The following is a 19,052-nucleotide window of genomic DNA, read 5'->3' as shown; positions in this document are numbered from 1 at the left end:
TAGACAGGAAATGGTATGCATATAAAAGTTTACATTAGCTTAACAAAATTTACGACTTAACAAATGTTGCATGCCACAGTAAACCAAGTAACCTAAGAACATTTTTAGTTATACTATCATTTTTAAACTTGTACATAAATATGATAAAGTTGTTTCTGGATTTATTTTTTTTAAAAACAAATTTGATTATTTTAGCTGCTCTATCATTTTATACAGTCAGAATTTTAACCAGGTCCAGTAATTTTGATGTTAAGTTGCCACCATTTTAGGAAATATTTCTATAGCTTTGTTATTGCTTACACTGTTTTTCTACTTTCATAAGCTGAATGACTGCCCACACAAGCATCCAAATACACAAAAGGTATTCTAGCAACTTCAAAATTATTCAAATCAATTTCTGTGGAAAATATCTTCAAGTACACCCAACACTAGTGAAATTTGTTTCTTAAAGCTCTAGAAACATCAACATACCTATTTCTAATATCCTTCTTTGTAAAGGTGCTGAGAAGAGGAAGGTTTCATCTTTACAGGACCTTGTTAACGTGCCCACTAGCTCAGAGTTTGTTGCCAATATTCGAGCGCTTTCCTCTGACAGGTTGACTCCAGCCATTGATGCAACATCATTAATGTCATCATCATCCCTTAAGAAACGAGAACTCATTACAACCATAACATTTCATGATACTTCTTTTATCTACACACACTGCTACAAAACCTCAACTGCACATAAGTTCCACAACAAATCTGAATATTTTATTTTATTTTTACATTTTATTTTTTATTATACACTAAAATAAAACTAACATTTGATTCCAAAGTATTTTTGCCATTTTGCACTTCCTAACTGTTTTTCTTAAGCTCTTTTCTTATGCAACATTTTAGCATCTTGAGAAACAGGAGACTAGACATCACTACCACCAAACAATAATAAACTGCACTCATCACTGTACAACAGGCCGTACATCCAAACGACCTGAGCAGAGTTGGCAGGAGCAGAGGAATGAATTCTATTTGCTTGTCCAGACAAGATTTGTTTGTGAGGTTTGATATCTATCCTTAGTGCCAGCTAAATGCTAAAACCAGTCTGGCACAAGTATACCCACAGCTGTTTGTACAAGTCTTTAAGTAGCAAACCTGCTACAGAAAATTCACTTCTAGTTCTTGCGAGTTTACCTAGCCTGATTCAGCACCACTGGACTACACAAAAGGATCCCATTGAGCTCAGCAGGTTGCCCAGGCAGTACAAGTACAAATAAGCATATGGTTCCTCACCTAAAAGAACCTCCCCCAGGTTCTTTCAGTTTATTCTTCTGAGCAGCAGCTACTTGTGTTGAAACAGTGGCAATAGCCTTGTTTCCAGGTAATACTGTTGGTTTTACCACAGGTACTGCAAGAAGACAGACAACATTTGTACATCAAATTTCAGAGTTCAGATTTACATGCCAGTCATGGGTAGTAATGGCAGGGGCCTGGCACAAAGACTCAGTTTCTACCAGCATTTCACCCACCTAAGGCAGGACCCTCCCATGCACTTCCAGCTCCCAGACATTTTACTTGACTGTAAATGCTGCCCTAACATATCCACACCCCCAGCCACTACGGCAATATGCACTGAAAATTTTATCTGTACTGTAATAGCCAGCGTACAGCTACGGGGCACTTAAGAACTGACAGTAACAAAACAGACCTCAGTTAGTGCTATCAATGCAATATGTACTAAATATCTTGACCTCCTACCTGTCTGAAGTTGATTCAGTTGAATTTGTTGAGGAGTAGTAAGCATAATACGACTATGTGGTTGCCGCAACGCTACCATCGGTGTCTGTGTCAACGTTACCTGTGGAGGCCTTATCAATGTCCCTGCTTTTTGAGACTGTTGGATGACCTGCAGATAAGTAAAAAGAAGAACTGTGAACAATCTGAAACAACTAAGGCTAATAATCTGGTGGGAAGAAAAAAGCCCAACAATAAACTTATAAATTGTTATAATCTTAACACATCTGTTCATTGATTTAGAATCAGCATATTTTAAGGTATTTGAGTTTCTTTAGACAAATTATTACTCAGCGGAAAAGTAATCCACTTTCTGTGATACAAAAAAAGCCTTACTGCTATTAAAAAACAAAAAGCTACCTATAATCACAACAACCCTGGTAAAAGTTCTACCTGTGATTTCTGCATTAGATATAGAAACATACATAGTGTTCAATTTCTTTTTCTTCCCTAGGTCCCTAACCCTGTGCTGTAATGCCTAGGCTATAAAGACCATAAAACTGATATGATCACCAATTTTCTTTCAAGTTAAGTAGAAAGTATTTATAAATTGACAGAAGCAATCTCTTCATCTTATTTAAAAATTTCTGGATAGAGAAGCTCAGATGAATGGCAAATGTTCTACACACAATGCTTACGTACTAAGCAGCAAGAAACCCTAGCAATTTAATAACACATATTAATACATATCCTAGAAATAGCTTGGGTGCAGATACCGCTTTGTTATGAGAACAGGAAAAAAGGTGGTGCATATTGTAATATTCTTATATGGTTTTCTTTACGATTTACATGCAGGCCTAAGAAAATTCTTCTCTTTTCTCTTGGGGTAATTTGTTGTTAGACTTAAGAAATGGGAAGTGAAAAATGCTCTGTAACCACTGCGCTCACAGGATGCAGTGATTGAGAAAATCTGTCAATATTTCTTGGTAAAGCAGGAAATACAGTACTTTAATCATGAATGGATTCTAAATTATACCTTTTTTCTTCTTAGTAGCTCTCTTCTCTAAAAAGGTTAAAGATCCGACTGAGATAAACAACCAATTTGTGAAGCAAACTCACTGCATTCTGAAAAAACAACTGTGTAGTAACAGCTGATGCGCTTCAACTTACGTACCAGTGGTGTAGACTGCCCTTGTTTACTAACACCAACTTGTGTAGGCTGAGTTAGGCTGATTACAGGTTGTTGGAGAGTACTCGTTACAGTTGCAGTCGCCTTCCCTGCTGTGCGCTGAACCGACGGGCTTAGCATCACTGCCGTAAGTGCAGTCGTTGCTTGCGTTGTTGGCTGCTGCTGTTGACTTTGCTGAATGAAAGCTGCAGAGTCTGGTGTTAACTGTCTCAAGGCAGGTAAACTCCTCTGAAAAGAGGAAGGGAAATAATTTGTTTGAGTATCTTAATGCTAGATAACAGAAGAAAACATTAATCATAAAAAGCAATGCGTTTAATGTCAGTGTGCTGCATTGGTCTGCATGGACATCTACATTGGAAGAGAAAATATGACAGCAGCACACAAAAATACCATGCCACTTCACGTTTAAGGCTAAACAGAGCAACAGGACCTTTAGTTGTGGAAACCTGGGCATCAGGCATCTAAGGATATTGAGCCCATCTGGAACCCTTGGTACGTATTTAACAGTCTAAGCTCATGCTGCCTCACTTGACTGCATATAGCAACCTATGAGATGTGATGGCTTAGAAGACTGCAGAGTTTTACTGAATTCTTCCATTAGCTACCTGTGGTTGCAATTTTTGTCCTTGCGAACAACTCACGTATGAACAAGTATTTAAGAATCCAGAAATGTCAACACACACCTACAACTATATCCCTTAATCATACATTAGTCAAGCAGAGTTATACTCTTACCATAGTGCTGTTGTGCTTTCTCTGATTTTTCAGACAGTAAATGTTTCAGAATAAACAATATTTTGAAATGCGTCGAATTACTAAAAAGTTCAGGACAAATGGTGTTTATTATTGAGATGACACATTTCCTATTCATCTGTATGAATATATGGCATATAGAATAAGAGCATGAGTTTGTCCAGAAGGTACAGTTTTATGTATCATTCAATCCCTACTTTTTTTTAAGAGACTAAAGAGATGATAATAAATCAATTCATAGGCTTAATGCTATGGAAGGAAACAGCTTGTAAGTAATAGAAAGACAACCCACACTTTTCAGATTTCTTAAAGTAGCAATGATTTGACACTAATAGAAATTGTATTATTGGTTGTGCCAATGAATCACGCTAACAAACCTTTGGAACCAAGAGATAGAAATACTGTTTTAAGGGAGCAGAAGTCTAACCAGGCACTGTTTAAAACTTCCATCTATATCATCTCAGAATTCCATCTGTACTGGTAAAAGATGTGCTTGTGCTCATTGCTGCAGGCAGATAAGCACAGTTATACATGAGGACTTGTGAACCCAAGTTACCTTCAGGAAAGGCACAAGGTAAGGTTGAGGTGAAGAATTAAGTTCTCTGTAGAGCCTACTGGTGAAGTCTTCTGCTTCAATTTTTCCATCCTTCAGAACAGAAAAACAAAATAAATGAACTTGCACAAATTACCTTTTACATTTATTCAACAACAAGCAAAAAATTTAAGTCTTAGCAATCTATAGAAAATAAGCAGTTTTATCATCCCCCGCTAATTTTAGTTATCAAGTTTTATCATAGCAATGATTTCTGAATGCAGTTTTAAGACGTCAGCCACAGAGAATTATCAAGAACTGTCAACTGCTCTGAACAGCCTGGCAGCCCCATCTCTGGTGTTCTCTTTTCCAAAGTACTACAGCTCCTCCATTTCAAATAATTAAAGGTGTGCCCATCATATACTAAGGTGGCATATCTTTCACAAAACTAGTTGTATATTCCTCTTAGGAGGATACTTTGACTTTTAGTCTTGTGACCACCTCTGGTTATCTCATAACATCCGGAATACACACCTCTGCCTTAAATTGAAGGCTGCTCACAACGAGGATGAGTAGTATTACTATTCATTTCATAAATATTATGTTAGTCAAGCTTTAACATTAGCTTTAGGTAACATTATTTATTATTTTGTAAAAGTTTGTGGTTTCCTACACTTAGCTATTGTACTAGCTGCATTGTCTTATCCAACATTTCATAACTCATCTCTTTATTCATTGCTTTATCAACAAAAATCATAGAATTCAAAGAGTCATCATTTATATTATTTGCACTTAAATTTAACTCGCATAGGTCCATTACAGTAAGTTAACAAACGTCATGGCTAAGTTCTCATGCATGAATATGAGCAGCAATGTCTGATTTACAAGCTTCAAAAGAAAATTTATGCATATACTGTAATACATGCAAAGCAGTATTTGGTTTATCTCACATTTTAGAAACTTCTTCCTCATCATAAACACTCAGTTTTGAGTGTAAATTTGCCCACATATTGTTTCTTACAACTTTTAATGAACTTTCATATGAGCTTTCCTTACCAGTAGGTTCTGTACCAATTCTTTCACGTTAGCTGCAGTCTCTGAAGACTGTTTTCCAGATGATGCCAGTTTTATTAATGTGGATAAAAAGTTTTTGCATTTCTTCACATTTTCCATAGTTTCCTGATGGAGGCAGGCAGGGGAAGTAGAAGGGAAACAGAAAGGAAAATAAATTCTTTGTCATAAATACTCTGATCTGAATTCTGAGAAATAAAGTCCTCCTCTAGTTCATCACTGAATAATAATATTTATTAATTCAGGTCCCTGAATTACAAAAAGTGTTCACATTTTGTAAGTTATATTGTACTGCCAAAAATTTACTGTTTTCCCAAGGCCACCAGATAACAGAACTCTTACACCTTTACTACTCTCCACTCAGACCAGTGCCTGTGTGTGTATATGTGCATAAATATACAAACATGGTTGTAATAAAAGGGTTTTTAAATGCACTCAGTATCTTACTGTGGCAGCAGTGGAGGTTGCCGTCGTTCCTTGCACTGTTCTCTGAGGAGTTCCAGTTTGTACAGCTGTTGCTGTCCCCAATGTAGTTGTTTGTGCAGTACCACCCAGAACAATCTGAGGCTGCAGAGAATACAAACATAAAATTATTATACTTGGAATGTACCTTATTGTTTCCTATCAGACCATCAAATTAACCATGCCTCAGGGCAATGGGCATCTTCAACCCCTACAATTCTGTGATTCTGTGATTCTTTCACAGCTACTATAAAAAAGAAGTTGCTCATCTACTATCCGTTGCAGTGGAAAGAAAGAGCCACCAGATGGCACAAAACACTACACATTCAAAACTGAAATGGCAAAAGTTGATTAACAATTGCAGGATTTTTGGTTACTCAATAAAAATCGCAAAATAATACCACAAACATACCCTTGTACTCTGTTGTTTCACAACATGATTTAAAAAAGCACTATGTTTCTATCAATGCAGTAACTATTTTTGCCTGTTTCCTTAAATGCTACTTTCAAAAGGAGACTTTTCTAAAAAGCACAATGGGCACAAATACTCTGGTCTTCTCTAGGTCTTTTTGATAACCAACAGGACAAAACATTTTTCTACTTTCATAGACAAGTTGGTAATTCAAGGTAGGAATGCCACCTTAAAAGAAACAACACTGTAAACAAGAACTTTTCAGACGTACAGTCCGACTCAGACTTCCAACACATTCTAACTACTAATGACAACCCAATCAGAGAAACAATAATTCTTATCAAGCTAAAGCCAGCTCACAGAACTTTAACAATTTATTTGTAAACTTGCTCTTTATACAAATATACACAAAGAAAAAGGCTCCAGTGGTGCCAAAGATAACTTTCATTGGTATTTGGGAGACAGAAAAGGAGATAAGGATTTAACACATCACATTATTTTGTAATAAGGATAAATGAAGACTATGATATGCTCATTCCAGGAAAAAATATGCAGATGGAATGATTTTTTTCCTCCCATACAACAGCAGCGTAGATGAGTGAGACCCGGGTAAATTAACTCTTAGACTTGGAAAGACCACTGGCATAGGCAAAGGATCTGAGAGGGAAAAAGGTTAACAGCGTGCACAGCAAAACCTGCATGTATTAAATGAAAACTCTCTAATCCTCTCTACTCCAAGGATGAAGAAAGCACTATTATATGATTAGGCAACAGCAATCACATCGTGTTGTTGCCTGGAAGTCAACGGGAGAATTTCACACTTCTGTACCGCGTCTTAAACTTGGCATTCCCCTTCCTTCCCCTCAAAAAAAAATAAATCAACAAGAAAGCCTTTCATTAATACAGGCTGATCAATTAGAAGAGACCTTGCCATACTAAGACATCACGGTTTATCCTAGGGCTATTAGAATCTCAAGTACACAAACCGAAGCAAAATTCAGAAGAGGGAGAAGGCTTGTGGAAGAGAAGGCTACCAGGGCAAGTTTTTGTTTGTTTGTTTGCAATTGTAAAGTTTGTTGCAGGATTTGGAGGACTTCAGATCCATCAGAGGATTACTGCCAAAGCTCCAAATCTAATAGAAAATAGTGTCACTTTTTGGAGGAAGAAGGCGTAAAAGTTCCTTTATTTTGGCCAGTTCTGCAATTATAAAAACTTATACCAGGACACCTTTACATACATATGCAGACAGGTATAATATGAAAAATATACATATTAAAAAATCGTATATGTATATTTATAGCCTCATCCAAAATCTAAAGTAAATTAAGATCTGCAAATGGTTTAGAAAGGATAATCCATAAAATATTTCTTCCATGCACTAAGCTTCCAATTATAATTCCTGTATTTCTGACAGTTTCAAGGCTTTCACCTTATCTTAACAAGTGAGGTACCTCAGGCACACCTTCCATTTCTACAGACTTACTTGCACAACAGGAGGACGCTGTAGCGTTGTGGTGGGTTGCACTGTTGTTTGAGCCTGAGACACTTGCTTGATAATAGTAGTTGGTGTCACCTGTCGTGCAATGATAGACGTTCCCGGAGCCTAGGGAGAGAGAAAAAATAATCAAACATGGTAGTTCCTAATTTGAAATATAATCTACCAATCCCTTATTAACCATATTTGGTCTTGAATGTTTTTATTCAATTAATGTTATAAAGAAGTTTTAGAATTAATGCCACGCATACAAGTAAAAATATTTTTGATGAAGGCCAGCCAAACTGTAACAGATTCAGAACAAAACTCAATGCCCATGCCACACGGGAAAGTCTGTATATCACCAGTTTCATCGATGGCTTCTTCAAATCTTCAAATACACGTTACTTTCTGGCATATTCTTCTCAGGTAAAGCCTTTTTTCTGTTGTTTTGTTTTGTTTTAAGCACTGCAAATGACTGAACAAACCTGCACCGTCGATATCTGTACTGGAGGAGCACTGGTAGGTGTAGCAGGACGAGGAGTCATAGTATTCTGAGGCTGAGACTGGGCATGCGCCTGTGCTTGCATCTGAGCCAAGGCTTGTTGAGGGATCATCAGCAACTGCCCATTCTCACTACGCACAAGGACCATGCCTGTTAAAAAAGAAATTAGTCAAGAAACATACCGTCTTTTTCAAATGTGAAAGAACACATTTTTTTGGTTTATCCAAGTTGGATATGTAAACGGAATGAATGCGCTGTTGAAGTACTACACAGCTAGCAAAAGTAGTTTGGAATAAAAGCAAAATACCTTGATGTGTTACCATATTTTGTATAGAATAGCTTAACTGCAGAAGGACTCTTTGTTCATCAAAATGCTCTGCATGGTGTGCATGAGCACATACGAGTCATATCCCTCCCGACCAAACATCTCACAAGACAAGAGGTTAAAGTTCGTAATCACATAAAAATTGCTGTTTTTCTAGTAAAAGATGCTTTATTTAACACAGCAACTAACACAAGATCTTCCCGTTAAGCAAGATTCCTGTTACTTTTTGAGAAATTAAAATCAAACTAGGTTTCACCAGCAAGAGGAACACAATTGTCTAAGTTCTAAATTAATTTCCCTGCAACAAATTTAGTAATGAAAGCGGTTATAAAATCATAATTTTACTCATGTGCATCAGCAACAGACTGTACTGTGCCATGTTACACCCCAAAAGGGAAATAAAACAGAGAGGGAAACGAGGCAGCCATTCCCTGCTCAATCACTCCGATCGATGCACTTCACCCCACCGGAGAGCTCCAGGGAACCAGACCCAAACAGGCAGATTTTCAGATGCTAGTCTCTTTTTCTTGAAGCACGTACAGGATCAGGACAACAAGAACTTTTTTCAAGGGTTCATTCATTCCTCATGTCTCAGTCTGTGAGAGTCTCAGGAATTTGTGAGCTCCGAATAAGCCAGCCAAGAAAACAAACTGGGCACCCAGAACCTGTTAGCCTGTTGGAGCAACGAACTACAGGAGGAAACTTCACCACGACAATGAAGAGGCACTACTGAAACCAGGCATTTTTAGTTGTTACTCTGTGGATAAAAAGCCTATATGTGTTCCATGGAGACAGATCTCTTCTCTGGGATCTCATAGCATGACTACCACAACAGAATCAAGTTTTTATTTGGTTTTCTAGTCGAAGTGTTGAAATGTCTACAGACAGCGCCTTAAAAAGTTTGCTTGGATGGTTTGAAAATTAGTGTTCAGCTACAAAATCCATATACTGATTTTTACAAATATGAGATCAAAAGGAAAACATTATTATATTAGTATTACACAGATGTTAATTTACATCAAAAAGCTCATTTACATAAAATGGTAAATTTCTATCACAGCTTGTTTAGAAGCATTAAGGTGGGAGCACTACGTGCTACGGACAAGAGCTGTATCTAGAAGTACATATTCTCAAGCTGTCTTTCTGAAGGAATGGTGGAGGGGGAAAATGTTTATAATCTTGAAGACTGCAGAACTAAATATGCTTAAGTTTAGCTGTCAAGCTTGGAAAACCATTTTCCATGCCACCACAAAAAGCAAGGTCTTTTTTCCTGTGACTTATGTCAAAAGATGCATCTTAATTACAACAGCAAAGCCACTCATCACCAGCACAGCTTACAAGAAATTTTATAACCTCAGAGCTTGCTCCCCTCTGCTGCTCATTAGAACCACCAACAGGTTCTTAACAAAATCCTCACAACACAGGAACAGGGTTACCAACACCAAAAAAAAAAAAAAAAAAAAAAAAGTAAAAAAAGGAGAAATTCAGTATTTTAAAGCCTAAGAAGTGACTTGCTAGCTTGCCAAGTTCATTCCTGCACAAAAAGAACTTGGCAATAATCTCCCAATGTGTAAATATGAAATCTTAGCTGATGAATTCTTGTTGCCCAATGTTGTCACCTTTCTTAATAATCAGCTGAAGAAACTGAACACCGCATCAGTGGAAATCTCTGGTATTATTATAGCTGAAGACACAAGGACAGTGGAAGCCTGATTAGAGGAGCTATTTTCAAGACAACGTCAAATATTAAATCTGGCTGATTAGCGTTTAACTTTTAGCAAATCAAAAGGTCAAGCACAATTATACAGGGCTTCGCTTAAGCCCTGAAATGCACAGAAGTAGACTGACATCCATAACAAAGTTTTCTTAAAAAATGCAGTTTTGGGATTTCCTGCTACACTGAACACACCACAAGCTCTTTAGGGGAGTTGTGTATTCTCTCCTTCCAGAAGCCCAGCGTAACAGATACCACCTGGAGATAAGCACCAAAGCAAAGGTGACCAGCGCTGCAGGGCAAGCACCGTGCCAGGACCATGAGATGCTCTCCCTGAGCTCCACGCAAACTACAGCATGCCTACGCGGTGACACAGCACAGCTGCTGACACAGGTGAAAAGCAGGTTAGCGTAAGGCTTACAGAACATACCAGGGAAGTTCAGGTCTTGGCAGTCGACAGACAAAACAATCAGCTGTAATCGAAGCCTTGGCTCAGGGCACTGCCCTGTTAGACGTCTACCTATGGCAAGCCTGAATCTTCACTCCAGTCCTGAAGTCATAATAAAAAAGTAATTCACGCACAGCTACATTCCTATCTGTCCTTGTTTAAATAGCTCCTTTATACTGCACTCCTGTTTGATACACAGTTATTTTCAATTTATACAGTTTCTAATATATCTTTAAGTTAGGGTCTACCGCTGACAGATAAATTGCTGTGCAATAGCACTTCACCGGCTACGTGTACGCGCAGAGACAATTACAAGCAGCAGCCCAGCCTTGCATAAGCTTTAATCACAGCGCGATGATTTCACACATATTACCTGCCTGAAATCGTGTCTTGTTGGAATAGAGATAATTTCATCTAAATTCTTACACCTTTTTTGGAGATGAAGTTTGTTAGTGAAACTTTCACGCAGAAATTCATCTGTAACACAAGGAGGGCGACTAATTTCTGACCGACCACTTCACATCTCTCCAACCTTGCTGGGAATTCGTAAAAGGGAGCTTCATGTGTGAATATATACATCTTTTCAGTTCCAAAAATGTATATTTTAAATATTGATATACAGAGAAATACCATAATCTCACACTCCATAGCATAAGGGTACAAATGCTGTATGATCAGGACCAGAAAGGACCAGCAGGTACTAGACGACAGCTAGTACTGTACCCAGGTACTTCACTTCTCCATTACACTCAGCATCACATTTACTTAAGAATTAAAAATGCTTTTTGTTTCAAGCTTACAATCCAGGTTTTTGTTCCCCAAGTGGCTGAATCGCTGTTTCAGGCCAATCAGTTAACAAAGATCATTGCAGATGTTCTATTAGAAAGAAGTGACAATAAAATCCCTGCATATATTAAATATCGCTGCCTTTTTTTTCCTAGAAACTCTAATAATATGTACTACAAAAATCATATTCGTTGTTAAAAATGCAAACATTCAAGCATTCTTTCCAAAGCCCTCATTAAAAAACTAATTAAAATTAAAATTAATTACTATTTTTGTTAGAAGTTTGAAGCTTAACAGAATCCTGAAAGAGGCTCCTATTTTAGTTTGAATTAAACAATTCATCACGGCTCCAAATGAAGGATTAGCAAAATTGAGTTGAGTTTCTCCTTACACCAACAAGGATTTGTCCTCCTAACTAGTGCAACGGTCACCTCACATACTCTTGTTGCAGAGAACTTTCCAGATCTTGCTAATTTTCAAGAGACGTTTTGCGTGGAAAAGTTCATTACTATATGGCACAGTGGCATGACTCTACATTGTCTTCTTTGCCTCTTGCTATTTGTATTTTATTTGCTAATGGCATTTCTATTTTCAAAGGGTTTTGTTCTTTTTTTTTTTTTTTTCTTAAATTAATAGAAGTTGTAAAATCGCGCAGTGGAATAAAATGCAAAGAGCTCTGCCCATATGACATGTCAGAGAAACACAAACCAGGCTTTCTTCTAACGCCTTCCCCTTCCTTTGAAAGATGTCATGCCTTAGCAAAGGCTAAAGAAAAAAAATACTCCTATCAGAATAATAAAGATAGAAAAATAAAAAGTGATCTTGTAGCCTTTGTAGACCACCCTGGGTAACTCCTGATACATGCAGCTTCTCTCTTGCAGGGAACCTCTCCATTTGAGAGAACCAAAGATGTTTTCTCTGTTAAAACTAGAAAGCTAGATTAATACCATGTACAAGAGCTGGAATGACAGAATTCAAACTTCCAGCAGGCATCTGCAGGTTACAGCCCTGAGGAGCTGGGGGGTCCAGAAGTGTCATCCTGATGAGCACACCCAGCAGACACAGCCAGGTGTCAGCCCAGCTCACAGCAAGCGCTGGATGCGCTGCTCAGGGACTATTCGCACACCAGGCGGTGCTGAAACTGCAGCACGCACCCAGCACGAGGACAGCAAGCATGGGCATTCCTTCCTGTCATACCTGCATGAAGGACTGAAACTCTTCCGTAGCTGTGAAATACAAAACCTACAAAGTGTCCTATCAGACCAAAAGCAACTGCAGCATTTCTGATACCGACCTGAAGAACAAATAGATTGAAACTTAGATTTTGCTCACTACCCACAGTACAGCCCATGGTCTGATCCAGACCTACTCAGAATCATCGTTAATGAACATAGACTTCTAATAATTTTTTTTTTTTTTTTCGTAGCTGAGACAGACACAGAGGAGTTAGTGGATGCGTGCTCTTGGAATCACACAGAAGATACACTTTTCCAGTCTTCGGAGGAAATTCTCTGAGATTCTCTTCTCAAAGCAAAAAAGGAACTGAGCTTTGCTTCCAGGAAAAGAAAAACCACACACCCTTAGGCTCAGGAAGCACTGTTAGACAGCACAGCACCACCTTCAACACACAGCGCCCATGTCAGAAAAGACATCCAAGCCCCATAGAATAACTAGAGGACTGACAGTCCAGGTGCAGGAAATCAAAGTTCGAACAAATATCTCTAGAAAAGAAGGTAATTGATCTTAAAGTTCATTGGAACCTGACAAATCTTCAAATCCTATCTAGATTTACCAGGAAATTTCATCTAAGAGGTTATCTTAATGCCAAAGCAGTTAGCACCCACAGCTCTCAGGCACACACTCAGCTGTGACAAGATGTTACCAACTCTGAGCTGGCATAAAAATCTGACAGTAATTGTACACGGGCAGTGCCCTATTAGCAGAAGAAAGCTTTATGATAGTATCAGTATCCTTTCTGTGTTGTCAGAAGAGATTGTTGCAATTAACAGGAAAGCAAGTGTCCGTAAGGGTCTGCAAGTTGATCCCCTACACACCACAGACACCCTAAGAAGCAGGGGGGTGAGTCAATGCTCTTTAGGTGATTTGATCAAGCTGCACAGAGACCCCTGGAACGACAAAACCTTTACAAAAAGAAGTTTTTAAGATTTTCCCAATATAAAAAAGGTGGAAGAAAAGTGGAGAGACAGCTGGAGCAAAGGATCGCTGCCTGGATTAACCACAGGGCGAGCATTCAACAGCAATTACATCTATGCCAGCGGCCCTTCGTACAGGGAGGGAAGGACAGCCTGGTGCTGACACCAACACTAACTCCTCTTATGATAACTGGCCTGCCTATAAAGTTCTCACTCTGCAGGAATAAGAAGCCAGTAAAAGAGGGAAGAAGCTACCGAAGCCAGCTAGTCTAGGCTACGGGTCTGCAAGCTCCTGGCAGCTCCGTGACAATCTCAGTAAGCCAAGGAAGCCTCCCCTCGCACAGGACAACTTTAGACAGGTTTGGAATTGCTGATGAATGTCAAAGAGCTTCTGTAATAAACCATCAGGTGCACAGCACTCGTGAATGACCATCTGCACAGCAGTTCACGAGAAATATTGGTTACAAACACGATGAACAGCACAGAACTTTCAATGGCAACGCAGCCATGCGCTGGATGTTACCAGGGATGCGTTGTTCTGTACCTGCTGAGAGCTGTGCACCATCGTCAGATGCACTGGCACTGCTGGCAACCTCCAGGGCTTCATGCTGGCACCAAAACCTCTCACCGGCTTTATCAGTGACTTGGGTGATGGGATGGAAAACACTCATCGAGTCTGCACGGGACAACAAACCGGGGGAGCTGCTGCTATGCTACAAGGGAGGGCAGCCTTTAAGGGAGAATTCAACAAGTTAGAGGATTAAGACAATAGGAATATCACCAAGTCTATGGACAAACAAGTCCTGAACCTGGGACAGAGGAACCCCATGCTATAGCACAGGCTGAAAACCAAAGCTCTACAGAAAAAAAAAAAAAAAGAAACACGGCGTCCTGGTGGACACAAGCTGAAAGGAGCCAGCAGCACGTCCTTGCAGGGAAGGCAGCTAACCACACACCGGACTGTATTAGCACACGTGGAGCCAGCTTCATCAGGGAAGTGTGAGTCTCATTAACTGGCACTTGCAAGGTTGCATGTGGAATATCTTCAGTTTGGGGCCCCCCGGAGCAGGAGAAATACTGACGAAGTGGAACAAGCGCAGCACAGGGCACTGCAAGGTGAGGGTGCTGGAATGGGCCCCAGGCAACCTGACCGGGCTTTGAAGTTCACCGTGCTTGGAGCTGAGGTTTAGTTCAAGTGATCTTCAAAGGTCCCTTCCACCCTGAATTATTGCACAACCCCACCAGAGAGTGCCAAGTACTAGCCACAGATTCAAAGGGAAACTGAAAGTCGCTTGGATTCAACATGACATATTGCTGGGGCTGTAAAAACAGGTCAGGACTTCGGCCGAGCTTCCATTAATTGCATTAATAATTTCCATGCGTTTTTCTGTCGCATGCAGACTGTGACAGCAGTTCATCAAGAAGGGACCATGCCACAAAGCAGAAGGGGAGCCAGGACCTAACAGCGGGGCAGTTTCTCAGCCGCAGCCCGGACCCCTCCTCGTGCCGTGCATTTCCTGGCACGCTGTGGGTACGGGCGCGGGGCGGGGAGCGAGCAAAGTTTAGGTGCTCTGAACCTCAGGCACTGCACAACCAACCCGGGAAAACCTTCACCTGAATTTTCTTGCCCAAATCTCTGAGGTGTTCAGCAATGCAAGCTCTAAAGCTTCACGAACAAACCTGGGTGGTTTGGGACACCTGTAGAAGTGTCTCGGCCCTACAAGTGTTACTGCAGTGCTTATGGCGCAGCGCAGGTCTCAGACCCCACAAAGCCAGCGGAAAACCAACCCACGGCTCGCTGTGCCACACAGCCTGTAGGAACACAAACCAGCAGCAGCAAGCCTGCAAGCACGAGGCTGCCAGGCGGTGCTAGAGCTGTCCAGCACACCGAGCCCACACACCACGTCCACCAGAGCTACGGGCACCCTACAGCACCGAGTGCCAGGGATTTGTGCAGCTGGACCCAACGCACAGCCATAAGATGCTGCGCACACCTTAAGGCTGGCTGTTAAGTGCTCAGCACCTGCTGGGCTTAAGGTGGAACAAACACAGATTTCACCTCGCTACAAAGCCTCAAAGTTTTGGTACCGCTCCGGTTTCCTACAGCCCTCCAGTCCTTTTGCCTGTCAGTGCTCTCCCCTCGCCTCCCATGTGCACACACAACACAGAGCATCACTGAAACTCTATTTCTTGAATAGCTGACCTATGGTTATTACTAAAATAGCTGAAACAGACCTCAAAAATCACCATGAATCCTGACTACAGCAGAAGAAATTTAAATTATTATTTTTTTTTTAAGATGAAGTACACAAGTCTGCATCATGAAAAACTTCTAATAAAAGATTATTTTATAATAACTTTCTTTATAATAATAATTTTATAACTCCTAATAAAGTGTTAGGAGACAAAAGGGACTCCATTGCATAGGAAAAGCTTTTATTTACTCCTACTATGCAAGAAGTTAGTTTCAAACTACCAAACTTCACCATATTCTCCAAGTAGCAAAGTGAACAACTTGTCAGTATTGATTCCCAAGTCTTTCAAGAACATGCTGAAAGGAATAATGTCAGGCTGGAATGCCAAAAAGCCACAGTGTTCAGCAGTGACCCCATACAGGGAAATGTTACCTGCTCAGCTGGAAAGGTGTGCTAGTGCTCTGACAAACACCTCTGTTCTTTATAAAGAAGTATTTGACAGATGCCTCAACACCGTGATGTGAACTGAAACTCTTTTGACTGTTCTGGAAAGCCATATTCCTTGAAAGCGTGTTAGCTTTCCTTCCTGGTCAGGCAAATCGGGGCAGAACAGCAGCGAGCTCTGTCGAACTGCAGCCCAACCAGCACACAAATCTGCCTTTCGTCTGGTGCAGAAAGAACTAAGAAAGAAAAACACTACCAGGTCCTAAACCAATTACTTTAATTATTGATCTCGAAGCGATGCAGACTTAGCTCCGCTGCTAATTTCAATGTACTCACAGCAAACAACACCACAGTGATGCCAGAATCGGATTTGCCTTTGAGAAAGGAAGACACCGAACAGAGGGTTGTTAATTCTTTTGATGTCATTCTGAATCGGGGATTTTACAACCCAGCCAGCCTTCCTTTCTGGCCAACACATTGCCTACACCAAGGTGTACCAGCACACGGGAGCTGTTCAAGCATGCGATGGAATGGAAATGGGCACGCTGCTTTGAGCTCACCACAGCCTGCACACAAACACCTAGCAAGGAACGCTGCAGTCAACGCTCATTGCCCTCCTGCTAAAAGTGACACCCTAAAAGAGCTGAGTGCCCCGCGAATGCCCTGCTCTGGGCAGTTTTGGCAGGGACACGAAGCTTTGCAGGTGCTGCCTTTTCACATGGAGCCACAGGGACCCCACGCTGGACAATTCCCTAGACAAGGGCAGCCCCAGTGCAAGCTTTCACTTCTGACCCTCCTCTGCAGAAGCAGCCTGCGATTTTATGACTCCCGCTGCCGATACAGGAGGTGTTCTGCCTTGAGAACACACCAAACACAATGCCTGCGAGTTCAAATACAAATGCTCACCGTGGACGTGATGTTGCACGTCACCTGGCTGATAGCAACGCTTATTAAACAGTGCTGCTGTTTCAGCCGGGGTATGAACACAAAAATAAAAGTATTTTCACACCTGTAAGCTCACGCTCGCAACGCTTTTAAGCGAAACGAAGCCTAGTTTTGATTTTACTAACCGTCAAAAGCACAGTCCTGAGTAATGACTAAGCTTAATGACTGGGTATGACTAACACTTATAAATAATTAGTGCCTGCTCTCCCCCTCCCCCACGGAGGGGAGGGAGGGAAGAAAACCCAACTATACGCTGAAAAAAAAAAAAAAAAAAAAAAGAATGCTAGGAAATAGGAGCTCCAAGTTCGTGGCGTGACCACTTGCCTCTTTTCCTGGTCCACTCTTTAACACCACCGCAAAGCAAACATGACACACGGCTGCTTGTGAAGAGCTCACGCGTCCCTACAAACTCGCGCAGAGTTCGGCTGCTCTGAGCCTTCGGACTCGAGATCCCTTCCACCTCCTTCACCGATCCCTCAGCAAACATTCTTGGGTCACCTCCTCTGCCTCTCGCCACAGGTGCTGCAATTCCTGGGAGCTGCGCTTCTGACTCACAGGCGTGACTGGTCCCACTCGCCGCGCCGCCACTCAGCTGCAAAGCACCTGATGCTGGTACCGCTGAGCACCAAGCTACACCTGACCCTCCCTCACCGAGCTGCTCGATTCATAAAGTGTGAGAGGTGTGGAGACAGCTTGCCCCAGCCCCGCTGCCCCCCGAGCCGTGTAAGAAGGACGGGGGCACGGCACCGCAGCTCAGCGCTGAGCTTTTGTTTATTCGCTGGTCAGCACCCAGCACGTGCTTTGCTCTGTGCAGAAGGCCTGGGAGGGCTTTTACCAGCGTAACTCAGGCGGTGTGAGGTTCTCAGAGCAGGTGGAATAAGCTGGACTGCTTTTACAGGCAGGCAGATTCGAGGCAAGATCTTACAGCAGTCGTACTGCCACGTGAAACAACGCCACTCACTCATGCAAATGTTGTGTGGCCAGTTGTCCAGGTACTGGCTGCAGTGCATTACTGGGAAAGAAGAATCGTTTAGGAATGCATTTTAAGGAAAAAAGCATCAAAATTAAAGATAAGTGGTGCTCGTAACGTATGGTTCTGATTCATCAACTTATAAATAACGTATATATATTTATAGAGTTGTACGCTAACAACAAGTTACTCGATTTTTCTCAATATACTTTTCTAAATAGCACAAAGAGCATGGCAACAGTCGAACCTTGCTCTAAACCCCATACAAATATTGAGTAAAAGGACTGTCCCTGGGTACAAGGATTTACAGCCTACTTCTGCACTCTGCTGAGAGTCAGCCCTTTATAATCCAAGCGTAACTTTCTCATCGCTGGTAATACAAGTGCAGAAAGTCGTATTTTTAACATGTTATTTCTAACCTGACAAAAGCTCCAGGACGACAGATTATGTCTGTGTTTGTACAGGGCCTTAAGAACAGCTCTGCCAAGGCAGTGCTGAGCCTGCTCTCAGCTCCCTATACTTATCACTTCTTTCTTGATTATATATTGATAACCTATACCGTTACATAGCAATGATAATCAACGATTTGTCCTCACCGAAAAAATCTATATTAAAAAAGCACTTGGTTAAAGGCACAACTAAGGCCTCAAGGAGACTTATTTTACCTTAAATATTCCACTAAAGACATATGAAGAAAATTACTCCAAGGCAGGAGGCTTTGTGGTAAAAACTTGGCTCTCGGTTCCTCGAGACTCCGGTGCCTCCAGAAAAAGACCAGCATTTCTGGAAGGAAATTACTACAGAATAGGACTGGGGTGAAAAACTGAAATTAAGCTGAGGTAAAACTGTCCTGGAAGGGGGAAAAAATAATCATAATTTGCTCCTGAGGCAGCAGTTTTTCTACACTAACCTATTCATGTGTCTGTGGTCTCGATGAAAAAGGTCTCGTTTAATTTGAAAT

General features: G+C 41.0%; 1 protein-coding gene across 2 annotated transcripts in view; it reads right to left on the bottom strand.

The window, feature by feature from the left end:
- The window catches only part of TAF4 (TATA-box binding protein associated factor 4), a 37,586-nt gene that overhangs the window by 7,932 nt on the left and 10,602 nt on the right, over positions 1–19,052 (bottom strand). Inside the window, exons 3-11 of one of the 2 annotated variants that reach the window (XM_084538383.1) lie at positions 8,095–8,261; positions 7,616–7,735; positions 5,706–5,825; positions 5,244–5,366; positions 4,212–4,301; positions 2,888–3,130; positions 1,738–1,885; positions 1,273–1,387; positions 472–641 (exon numbers count right to left, since the gene is read on the bottom strand). In XM_084538383.1, coding sequence (XP_084394509.1) covers positions 472–641; positions 1,273–1,387; positions 1,738–1,885; positions 2,888–3,130; positions 4,212–4,301; positions 5,244–5,366; positions 5,706–5,825; positions 7,616–7,735; positions 8,095–8,261 — 1,296 coding nt within the window. Of the gene's footprint in view, positions 1–468; positions 642–1,272; positions 1,388–1,737; positions 1,886–2,887; positions 3,131–4,211; positions 4,302–5,243; positions 5,367–5,705; positions 5,826–7,615; positions 7,736–8,094; positions 8,262–19,052 lie in introns of both variants that reach the window. The other variant, XM_084538384.1, reaches the window with a different exon arrangement.

Source organism: Aythya ferina (genome assembly GCF_964211825.1).
Source record: "Aythya ferina genome assembly, chromosome: 16".
NCBI classification, from domain to species: domain Eukaryota; kingdom Metazoa; phylum Chordata; class Aves; order Anseriformes; family Anatidae; genus Aythya; species Aythya ferina.
This window is presented reverse-complemented; position numbering and strand designations above follow the sequence as displayed.